Source organism: Pelobates fuscus, chromosome 6 (genome assembly GCF_036172605.1).
Source record: "Pelobates fuscus isolate aPelFus1 chromosome 6, aPelFus1.pri, whole genome shotgun sequence".
Lineage (NCBI taxonomy): Eukaryota > Metazoa > Chordata > Amphibia > Anura > Pelobatidae > Pelobates > Pelobates fuscus.
In genome coordinates, this window is record NC_086322.1 from 102,277,133 (window position 1) to 102,289,900 (window position 12,768).

The 12,768-nt window shown below is 43.3% G+C and overlaps 1 protein-coding gene across 1 annotated transcript in view; it reads right to left on the minus strand.

Annotated features, from left to right (window-relative positions):
* Nucleotides 1-12,768, minus strand: part of SNX25 (sorting nexin 25) — a 200,037-nt gene that overhangs the window by 16,718 nt on the left and 170,551 nt on the right. Inside the window, exons 11-13 of the mRNA XM_063458117.1 lie at nt 5,954-6,085; nt 442-582; nt 93-206 (exon numbers count right to left, since the gene is read on the minus strand). Coding sequence (XP_063314187.1) covers nt 93-206; nt 442-582; nt 5,954-6,085 — 387 coding nt within the window. The remainder of the gene's footprint in view (nt 1-92; nt 207-441; nt 583-5,953; nt 6,086-12,768) is intronic.

Here is a 12,768-nt window from a genome sequence, read left to right on the forward strand (position 1 = left end):
GATGATCGCTTGAAAATGAAAAATACTAAACTTGTATAAATTTAAGTCCATATTATTAGTACATGCCTTTTAGCCTTACCCATGGCTCTCACCTGCAGAAAATGATTTAACTGGTTCTTTGATTTTTCCAAGAACTTCTGATCAATGGACTTGAAGGGAAGCTTGCTGAGTGAAGGCAACTGTACTTTCTTCAAAGAAGGAAAACACTGGACATGGGAAACAAAGCACAGCAGTATTATGTCAATGTGTGGCACGCTGCTGGGCATGTGCAGTGAGCCGTGATTACATTGGTACGTTAAGGCTCACTATGCTAGTCTCTTGAAGAGCATGGTAGCATCATGCAATATATTCCAGTTTCTTCCACTACAGCCAAATGCTAGAGCAAAACATTTTCATCATCTAAAGAAAGAATTTCTAAAAATAAATAAATAAATGTTTTACCTCGCTGAGCTTTCTGTGCAAATTCTGAAATTCACTCAGTTTTCTTAGGACAGTCCAGTTTTTGATTTCGCAATTTCCAGAGTCCGGTAAATTCACCAAAACAAAGTACAATGGCATTTGTTCCCCATTCTCCTCAGAAACCTAGAGCAATTCACAAAATAATATAGAGATGAATGATGACATAATACATTAGCTAAATGAAAATGATCACCTAGACATCCTCTATATTGATATTAGTATAGCATAAAACAAACACACAGGCATGGTATAAACAGAGTTACAAGCAAATCTACAGCTCAGCACAGATAGTCAAGCTTCACAATTGCAAAATGCCAAGGGTTCTGATCTGGTGAATCCAAAACAACGAATGTGTCCAAGATTGCTCGGTCACTGGTGTACAAGAAAAAGAAAAGCTATATACAGATACATTGGACTCTTTTTCTGTGAGGTCAACAGGGCGATTTAGATTTAGAAGTGTGTATTCAAAGTGAATTTCAAATTTAAGGCCAGAGAAGCTGAAAAACCGACAGATTTTTCCAAATTCTGCTCTTTTCACCTTAAATTAGAAATTCACTTTGAATTTGCTTTGAATTCCCAATTTAGTAAATAACCCTGTAGTAGTACATTTGTATATGGTGTCATGCAGTTAAAAAAAAAATGTCCACTAAATGACTACGATGTTCCTCTGTTCTCCTACTGGTAACTGTCAAAGCTCAACCTCTTTCTTATTAACAATGACCTATTTGGTTTTGTAACTCTTATTTGGTTTTGTTTATGTTATGTTTATGTTATGCTGATTGAATAACAGCTTGATGGTTGGAAAATGATAATGTCACTCGTGCCATATTCTTGTATCATGCATTCACAATAAAAATGGTTTGGGGGCAAAAAAAAAAAAATAAATGGCCACAACATATAAGTGGAGTCTGGATCACCAGAACAGACATTACAGACAAATATAAACCAGGAAAACAAAGCTATGCAGAACAAGTGTTATTATAAGAGCAGTGTTCATTTTGTCGACTAACAGTTTTAGTCAAATTTTAGTTGACTAACTTTTTTAAAAAAAATGTAGTCGACTAAAAAAAAAACGACTAAAACTAAAAGACTTTGACTAAAACTAAATTGAAATTTGCCGCCAAAATTAACCCTGCACAGAGGGGCTGTGGAAGGGGCAAAAGGGACAGACCAGGACTTGAGAGAGAGAGAGAGAGAGAGAGAGACAGACACCTAGAGGGGCTGGGGAAGAAGCAAAAGAGACAAATAAAGGCTTGAACTGTGTTGTCTAAAATCTATTGGAGATTTTGTCGACTAAAACTAAAACAAATCAGATAACTAACACACAACTAAAACTAAAGTGGCTTTTTAGTCATAAGATTATTACGGGAACTAAATTGAAATTGCCAGATTTAACACTGCCCAGCAGGAAGAAAAGATGAATGCGCTGTCAAAAACTACTGGTACAAGTGACACCATGTTACATAACACCACAATTTATTGAAAATGCGTCTCTGACTATTGATTCAACATAAAACCGTTTTTCTTTATGTAAACAGATATAGATCACAATTATATAGATTTTTTTTTTTTTGCCAGTAATCAGAAAACACGATTTAGTAGAAAAATCATCACTCAGAGGGCTCATTTATTTAAAGCAGAAATGCAATGCTTTTCTGGTCAGGACTCCTCAGTATACTAATCATTATGTTTGGAAAGCTGTAGTAAAGGCTGGTATAAAAATGTTTTGTGTTAGCTTAAGTAAAGTTTATACAAAAGACCCAAACCCAAAATAGCAGAACAGGACAAGTGATGATAATTTTATTTCTAATTCAACTGCTTTGGAAAAAAATCCATCCTTTTCCTTTTCAGTTCTACACAATTTATAGTTTAGTGAATAACCTTACATAGCAACAGTAAATAAAGTAATTACCGTACTAATCGCAAATTCTTGTTCAAATGTGCAAACAAAAAACACTCACACAAAAAATACTTTTTACCTTTTTGCTCTAAAAAGATGAAAAACTCTCCAGGACCGACACAGCGATTCAATTTATTCTTTGAATACAATTTTATTGTACATTATTTCATGGTACGACCTTGGCCAAATGCAGTTGTTTGTGAGGTGTTTATTGGAAGCTTGCACAGCTTACCATAGCCCATTGCACTGTGTGAGAGCATTATTAAGGATCACTGATCGCTTCCAATCACACGTACCAATTAGGATCCAGCCTAATGGGATTTAATTAATGTTATCACTGTCACAATGGATATGCAATTAATCCAGAGGTTGTACCCATGCTCATGGAAACAAAATGTATTTCAATTATTCTTTAATTAGGCTTGTTACACTTTAAAATTCTAATGTTCAGCTCTGTATTTGGGTATTACTTCTCCCCTTTCTTTCAGTCCTTTGTTACAGATCTGGCTCTCGCCTCCACCCTACATCTGAATTTACACATTCTCGCTGGCAAATGTACTAATTTGTGAAACAATAGAGACTTTTCAGTTGTCTAAGAGCAATTCCCACGTACAAGTTGATGAATATACTACGTGTTACCATTAAACAAGTTATAGGCACCAGGACCACTTCAGCTCATTAAACAAGTCTTGGTACAATGTCTCCCTGTACCCCTTAGTCCTGCAATGTAAATCATGGCAGTTTTATGACATTTAGTCAAGTGCCAATTTCTACCTGCACTTTTTATTTAAATGGAAAATAAAAAAGGACACGCTCTTCACACATAAAGCACTTCAGCAAGCTTAAGTGTTTTAGGTGCGTGGAGTGTTCCATAAACTGGGGAACTGTGCAGAAATCCAGAGTGTGTGTCAACTGGCTTTACAGCCTATTAACCAGAAGTGTGGTATGGTGCCTAATATTCCTTCAAATGGGGTTAGGAATATAGCAGGAAGACACCACATGATTCCTCCAACAATCAAATGAACATTGGGAAAGGTGGATGAAGGTAATACAGAGTTCAAAAGACCCCTCTATATAAGCCTAAGTAGCTTACTCTTTCCCCTTACCTGATGAACCTACACCTCACTAAACTAGGTAATGTTATTGTAAGTACCAAATTCAGTTACTGTGATCATAACTTGATCTATTCTTTACCCCTCACCGGATGTGTTGCAGGTGAGGGGTTAAAAATAGATCAAGTTATGATCACAGTAACTGAATTTGGTACTTGTTATAATAATATTCCATATTTATTAAGAATGATTGATTGATCACCATTGAGCAAATTCAACTATTATGGAGAGTTAAGATGGCACTGGTCTTAAACTGTGTTGCACCCTAGAAAAACAAGATGACACCAATATCCAAGGTGGCCTACGTGCTTGAAAGTAAGACTTGGTGCCAGCAATATATAGAAAGACTGAGTATAGGGACATAAATTCAGAGAAAATGTACCGCACGTGTTTGGTGTGCCTTTGGTGATCATGACTGGCCTGCTCAACCATAAAGATTCCTTAATGCACATGACATATACATGCTGGGCTGCACTGATAAGAAAACTTGGAAAAGTACAGACTATCAATCTCATTTGTAAAACGGTATAAACGACAGAGAAACTTAGCACTCATTTGGAGAACTACCCACCTGTAATACGGACGCGTGTTTCTGGTCTTTGATGTTCTCAGTAGAGAGGGTACTTCCAAGTCTGACTGCCTGAGTTCCCCGAGTCGTGTGCAGCGGAGTGACAACTAAGCTTCTCTAATGGTGATGTATACTTATGTTGATATCTAGATAATGAAGCTGTTCTCTTAAGCTGAATGAGCACTATAGATTGAATATTGTTACTTATTAATTAAGTCTCTGTTAGTCAATAAACATTTATACTGATTATTTACAAGTACTTGGTGTCAGTGTCTTTCTCTTTCTCAAATGATCCGCTCACTCATCCCGAATAGGGTTTTGGTGTCTGCCAATATCACTCCTTATTTCCCCACAGTCACCTCTAATTAACTAGAGGCCCAGGTTTCCTGTTACAATTCAGGATCACACACATTAAAGGACCACTCTAGTGCCAGGAAAACATACTCGTTTTCCTGGCACTAGAGTACCCTGAGGGTGCCCCCACCCTCAGGGACCCCCTCCCGCCGGGCTCTGGAGAGAGGAAGGGGTTAAACTTACCTCTTTTTCCAGCGCCGGGCGGGGAGCTTTCCTCCTCCTCTCCATCTTGATCGCGACGTCATCGGCTGAATGCGCATGCGCGGCAGGAGCCGCGCTCGCATTCAGCCGGTCGCATAGGAAAGCATTTACAATGCTTTCCTATGGACGCTTGCGTGCTCTCACTGTGATTTTCACAGTGAGAAGCACGCAAGCGCCTCTAGCGGCTGTCAATGAGACAGCCACTAGAGGATTTGGAGGCTGGATTAACCCTCATTATAAACATAGCAGTTTCTCTGAAACTGCTATGTTTATAAAAAAAAGGGTTAATCCTAGAGGTACCTGGCACCCAGACCACTTCATTAAGCTGAAGTGGTCTGGGTGCCTAGAGTGGTCCTTTAACTGAAGGAGATGGGAGGAGTATGTTGAAAAAGCCCCGAGTACAGAGCAAAATGTCCACTTTTTTTTTTCCGTTTTTTTGCATCACCTTAGTCTATTTTTGTTACGACATACCATTAACATGCCTTTTCAGGCTGTTTCACTTTTTATCCCATTTTGGTGAATAAACGTTTGCCTTAAAGGATCACTATAGTGTCAGGAAAACAAAGCGTTTTTCCTGACACTATAGTGCCTTGAGGGTGCCCCCACCCTCAGGGCCCCCCTCCCGTGGTGCTGAAGGGGTTAAAACCCCTTCAGCCACTTACCTTAATCCAGCGCCGGGCTCACTCGGCGCTGGTGACCTCTCCTCCCAGTCCGACGTCCGTGGCATTGAATGCGCATGCGCAGCAAGTGCCGCGCGCATTCAAAGTGTCCATAGGAAAGCATTTCTCAATGCTTTCCTATGGACGCTCTTCGCAATGGAGGCATAATATGCCTCCAGCGTCGCAAATGCGCCTCTAGTGGCTGTCCGGAAGACAGCCACTAGAGGCTGGCTTAACCCCAAATGTAAACATAGCAGTTTCTCTGAAACTGTTATGTTTACATGTGAAGGGTTAAAACCTGAGGGACCTGGAACCCAGACCACTTCATTGAGCTCAAGTGGTATCGGTGACTATAGTGTCCCTTTAAACACATTTAATTGTGAATTAAAACAAATACACATTTGAGAGCAGTAAGGAGGAATCATCTAGGGATCATCATTTTCTAGGCAAAATATAAATAACAAAATATAATAGATACCCTTCTGATGGACTACTAGGACCACCATTTGCACAATTGGATATTTTATATTCGGACTAATAGGTGCCTGTTGTTATTCCAATTTTTTATATTATATTGGACATTTTTCGGACGTTTCTGTTATTGCTGCTAAACCTACTTTTATATTATTATTTGTTATTTCCACTTGTTTTAGGCGCACCCTTATTCCTTCCTTTTTCCAACAAAATATAATAAGCTTACCTCACTGATGTTTATAGAAGCCCGCCACATACCAAGATTCTCACACCACAAGTCTGTTCGAGAAATATGAAGGTCAAGGTCACTTTGCTCTTTCTCCATTAGGGCAATTTCATCCTTCAATTTGGAAACAATCTGTCAATGGGAAAACAAAGAATGATCAGCGATTAAACTCCGTGTCTGCCACGATTAAGAAACTAGAGAGAAGAACTCTGCAAGAGAAGTTAAACAGAAAGTCTCATTTGAGGCTCACAAGTATGTGGGACACAGAAATATGCTCTTTTCAGTACAAGTCACCAACAATTAACATAGCCACATCGGATGGCCACTAGGGTGTATTCTATATAAATGCAGAAAGAAAAGTCCTGCGCTCACTCCCACCACTGGGCAGCTGCAATGACTACAGTACACATCAGCCCCAATATATAGTAAAAACAAGTTACCTGCGCTCTCTCCTTTATCCCTATGTACTTGTTTTCTCTGAATTTTCAGTTTTGGTGCAACATTTTGATCTTTACAGATAATCAAGAAATCAAGGTTCTGTGTAGCTCTAGGTTCGCACCATTTTGGGTCAGGCAATAACAGTAGTGAACAATAGTAACATGTTAAACAAAACATAGTAATCAGCATCTAGATAATATGATGTTTTGTGCGTCTTAGTGTTTGAGATGGGACTTCGTTGTACAGCACTAGCTCCCTTCAAGTGTGGTTCAGGTGGTGATGCAACTCTGTGAGAAGGTTGTGTCTGAGTTCGAGTCGTGGGGCGGCATGGTTGCGTCAGTTGCGTGTGTTATGGTCAGGCTCGTTGTGATGAGCTGTGTATAGGCGTCAGCCTGTGTTAGTGGAGGTGAGCCATTGCTGTAAGTGGCTTGTTGGGTTAGTTACCCCTAACCAAGGGGGCTGCGGGGGGGGGGGGGGGGTGAGTTGTCGGGCGCCCTGTGGTTGCAAGTGTGATGTGCTGGCTCTCGTTGGTTTATAGAGGGTGCGTGCGTCAGTGGCCTGCGGTGGTTAGATATGTATAACGGAGGCTTACAAGTACGTAAAATAGAACAAAGCATAAGTAATAACATAAAACATAAGTAAAGTCACGGAAGAGATTCAAAACAGAATATGTGCACCAGTCCTGGTAGCGAAATCTGTGGTATCAGTCCATTCCAATCATGGTACAGGGTGTTGGGATCCGCTGGGTCTCGGTTCCGACTGGGCGGACTTCCCGGGGTCTCGTACTTCCATTGGGGGGCCTGGTCGTAGTGAAGGTATCGGGTTGGGTAGCTTCAAGATGGTTAGGAGGGAAGGTGCTTCCTCCATAGAGGTTAGGACGTGGGTGGTGCCATCTTGGGTAACCTCCAGTGTCCCGTTAGTACCCCACCAGTATGTAATTCTCGCTGCTCGGAGTTGTGTGGTAAGCGGCCCATATATTTTGCGCCACATAAGGGTGGCTTTGGATAGATCCTGAAAGAACGTTAGGGAGGCATTCTCAAACAGCAGTGGTGTCTTGCCTTTGAGCCCGGCCATTATTTGTAGTTTGTCTTGCACTGTGACACATCTGAGGATGACATCTCTGGCCGTTGGGGTCTTTAGGTGGGGTGGGGTGGGCAGGCGGTATATCCCATCTAGAGCCATTTTCTTTACCGCTGTGTGTGGGAGTACTGTAGTTAGTAGGCGTCTGACGTAATGCGGCAGCTCTTCAGCCGATATCTCCGCTGGGATGCCCCTGATCTTAATGTGTGAGCGGCGTTGGCGATCTTCCATGGTTGACATCTTGAGTGACAGGTATGTTTGCTGTTGCTGAAGTTGTTTGATGGAGTCTTCCATCGTGTTAACGTGAGTATGTACCGCCACTAGTTCTGTTTCCGTGGCTTTCACCTTTTCTGCCACCGTGTGTAGTTCGGTCTTGATAAGGGCTGAGTCAGCTGCCAGGAGTTTGTGGATGTCTGCTAATAGGAGCTTTAAGTCACGTTTGGTGGTTGGTGCAGAATCATCCGTGGGTTCCAGCAGTGGCTGCAGTGGTGTTTGTAAGTGCCCTTGTGAGTCAGGCCTGGGTTGTAGTGGGTTGAGTGCCCTGTCAGGCTGTATTGCCCATGAGGGTCCCTGAGAATCCGGGCCTTGTGGTGTCTGGGTGAGCAGCTGCAGATTTTGGTGCTGCCCAGGGAGTTCATGCCCCTGTTGTCCTGCTTTGGGTGTCATGGGGAGCCCAGGTGAGTCCGGCCGTTGTTGGGGTGTGGGTATCAGATTAGTCTCCGGTGTTCCTGCCATGGGAGTGGGTTTGGGTTGGGGGGGGGGTTTGTAACATAATCCCAATGTCTCTGCCCCCTGCCGTACCTTGAGGTTTCTGTGATCGGCGTCCCATTGCCGGTATGTGTGTCCGGGCGTTGGATAGGTCCAGGGAGCCTGAGGGATCAGCAAGTTCCACTGGGTGTTCTCCCAGCAGGTCCTCGAGGCCCAGGATCGTTGGGGTATAGTAGGCCCCGGTTTTGCGTCTCCGCTTCTGCACTCGTTGCGGTTGAAAGAAGGGCATCGGGAGATTCGGCTCGGTGTGCTGGTGCCGATGGGGTATGTGGCTAGTACGGATGGGTCCTTGAAAGACCGATATCATGGGGATTTTGTCCGCAGGGTTTGGGAGCTGAGAGAGATGGCGTCCGTTCGTGTCGGGTAGCAAGCCCCGCCCCCTCCCTATGTATTTTTAAACAAATAGAGGTTTTTTAGTTACCTCTAATGGCCATGAGAGGATGATGATGGGAGTGAACGCAGGACTTTTCTTTCTGCATTTGTATCCATTTTTTGTATCACTCAGCCTTGTTACAATGCAGCCGCCCATCCCATGTGTTCCCTATTAAGGGTTAATAATGTATAGGGGTGTATATAAAAAATACCCCTTTCTGTCTCACTAGAGCTTTTTGCCAGAGGCTTAAGGCAGCAAGGTGAATGGTTAGAGTTAGGATCCACCTAGGGGGTTCTGCCTTGAGGATGAGCCCACCTGCCAACGTCAAGGCAGACCCCCCTAGGTGGGTCCTAACTCTAACCATTCACCTTGCTTCCTTAAGCCTCTGGCAAAAATCTCTAATGAGACAGAAAGGGGTATTTTTTATATACACCCCTATACATTATTAACCCTTAATAGGGAACACATGGGATGGGCGGAAGAGTTGGGATGTCAAAGATGTGACAGCACTTTATTTATCCTGTTGTTATTTAAACTTTAAAACTTGTTATTTAAAACTTAAACTTTAATCACACACTGGAGGCTCCTGTAGCTATTAACAGAGCAACTGATACAAAATTCTAAATTAAACACACTGTGCAATAAAGGAAGTTTAAACAGTAGGTTACTCTTTACAGGAAATGTGTACAGAGACTGTGTAGGTCACATGTAGGCCACTATAAACAAAGTGATTTAACTCGAGACTGCATGGGCATAATTCATACACAAAAAAACCTCAATCAAGCTAAAGTTGCTTTGATGCTTATAGTGTCCCTTTACGCCCCACTTTTACTTGGTTAAACGAACAAAGGAACATGAAGTCTGAAAACCTCCATATCAAAGTGCATGTACGGTCATGTCCTAGCATGAAAGATACAGTGTTTTTGAATATATATTTTCTAGCCATTTATGCGACACCACATAGAAGCAGGCCCGGACTGGCCATCGGGCAAACCGGGCAAATGCCCGGTGGGCCGCGATGGCCACGGGCCGGGGAGATCCAGCCGGTCTATGCAGGGCCGGCGCTATCCGAGCGCCGGCCCCGCTGTGTTGCATGAAGGGCCGGTGGGGAGATCAAAGATCTCCCTCACCGGCCAACATGCAATCAAACGCAGCCGCCGGCGGGGAGAGAGGGAGGGAGCCAGCTTGCCTGGAGAGAGGACCCGGCGGAGCTCTAACTTGCAGCTCCGCCGGGTTTCTCTCGCGAGATCCGGGCCGTTGCCATGGCAACCGGCCCGGTCTCGCTAGAGTTCACTTACCACGAGGACCACCAGGGATGGATGTCAGCAGCCCCCCCTCCCCTCAAGGCTATAGGTAAGAAATTAAGAGGGGGTATAATGTCTATTTAAAAAAAAAAAAAAAAAATATTATAAAAAAAACAACACATCAATATTGGCATTTACCTGCCTCCCCCAACACATTAGTAATACTAATGATTTGACTACTGGAGGGGTTAAATATGTTTATTATTATCATTGTATGAGGGTGATATGTGTTAGGATGCTGTATGAGTGTGATGTGTGTTAGGATGCTGTATGAGTGTGATGTGTGTTAGGATGCTGTATGAGTGTGATTTGTGTTAGGATGCTGTATGAGGGTGATGTGTGTTAGGATGCTGTATGAGGGTGATGTGTGTTAGGATGCTGTATGAGGGTGATGTGTGTTAGGATGCTGTATGAGGGTGATGTGTGTTAGGATGCTGTATGAGGGTGATGTGTGTTAGGATGCTGTATGAGGGTGATGTGTGTTAGGGTATTATTTAGGGTACACCACCCTCATACAGCATCCTAACACACACCACCCTCATACAGCATCCTAACACACACCACCCTCATACAGCATCCTAACACACATCACCCTCATGCAGCATCCTAACACACACCACCCTCATACAGCATCCTAACACACACCACCCTCATACAGCATCCTAACACACACCACCCTCATACAGCATCCTAACACACATCACTCTCATACAGCATCCTAACACACACCATCCTCATGCATCACCCTAACACACATCACCATCATACATCACCCTAACACACATCACCATCATCCTAACACACACCACCCTCATACAGCATCCTAACACACATCACCCTCATACATTACCCTCATACAGCATCCTAACACACACCACCCTCATACAGCATCCTAACACACATCACCCTCATACATTACCCTCATACAGCACCCTAACACACACCACCCTCATACATCACCCTAACACATATCACCCTAACACACATCACCCTAACACACATCACCCTCATACATCACCATCATACATCACCATCATACATCACCATCATACATCACCCTAACACACATCACCCTCATACATCACCATCATACATCACCCTAACACACATCACCATCATACATCACCCTAACACACATCACCATCATACATCACCCTAACACACATCACCATCATACAGCATCCTAACACATATCACCCTCATACATCACCCTAACACACATCACCATCATACAGCATCCTAACACACACCACCCTCATACAGCATCCTAACACACACCACCCTCATACATCACCCTCATACAGCATCCTAACACACATCACCCTCATACAGCATCCTAACACACATCACTCTCATACATCACCCTAACACACATCACCCTCATACAACATCCTAACACACATCACCCTCATACATCACCCTAACACACTTCACCCTCATACAGCACCCTAACACGCATCACCCTCATACAGCACCCTAACACGCATCACCCTCATACAGCACCCTAACACACATCACCCTCATACAGCACCCTAACACACACAGCACCCTCACAAATCACGCTAACACACACAGCACGCTAACACAGCGCCCTAACACACTCAGCACCCTAACACACACAGCACCCTAACACACACAGCGCCCTAACACAGCGCTCCAACACACAGCACCCTCACTCACACACACAGAACCTTCACACAGCACCCTAAAACACACACACACACACATCATCCTCGCACAGCACCCTAACACACACACACATCACCCTCACACAGCATCCTAACACACAGCACACACACACACACTGCACACCTCACACACACTGCAGCCCCCAAACACGCACACACACACAATACTACACACCAAACATATATGTATATATACTACAGAACCCCTCACACACATACTGCACCCCTAAACACATTCAATTCCAGACAAACAATAGATTCCTACCCAACTCTGGATATCTACAGATATACACACACTAAATCTCTATATACACTCTGACTCCTCTATACACGCACACACACACTCACTAGATATCCTATACACACTCCTGAGTCCTTCAAACACACACTAGATCCCCTACACACAGACGCTGCACCACCTACACACACACTACATTTCTGACATATGCACACACTAGATTCCATGTAAGCAAACACATAGCGTCTCCATAAATGGGATACAGTGAGTATCCCAATTATGGATACCCCTGAGACAAGTTTCAAGCAAAATGCAAGCATGTTATTAAATTTGTTTCACTGTGCAGAACAAATACAGGGCCTTTTTCTCATGCCCTGGAAGAGCATTGAACCAACATGCTCACTTTGAGATGGGGCGTGCTTGTCATTGGGGTTGACAAAACACACCCTATCTGGCCCCGCCACCTTTTCAGTGTGCCGCTGTGAACAAAAAATGCCCGGGCTGAATTTTTTTCCCAGTCCGACACCACATAGAAGTAATAATCGTGTAGCATATGCTAGGAAAAGAACAATTTTGCATACCACCTTCTTCCAAGATATTGTTAAATCCATTCTCTCTTTTTTTCTCTCATATAATGTTGCAAATAACACAACCAGGTGTCCAAACGGCCATTGATGTGACAAAGAAGTCCACCTAACCAAAATATGAAAGAACTGCCCCCCCAGGCACAATGATTGCTAAATAGATATTTAAATGCACATACATTCCAATCTTAATGGCTTGTTAAGGCGCAAGATAAAATACCATCAGGGACGCCAGTCTGATTGATAGATATAGAAGTAGTGATTTAAAAACCCATAAAGCTGTTTTTATGCCATCTGAAATACAGTCTCCTCCTGCCGTATCTCACGATTACACACACATTC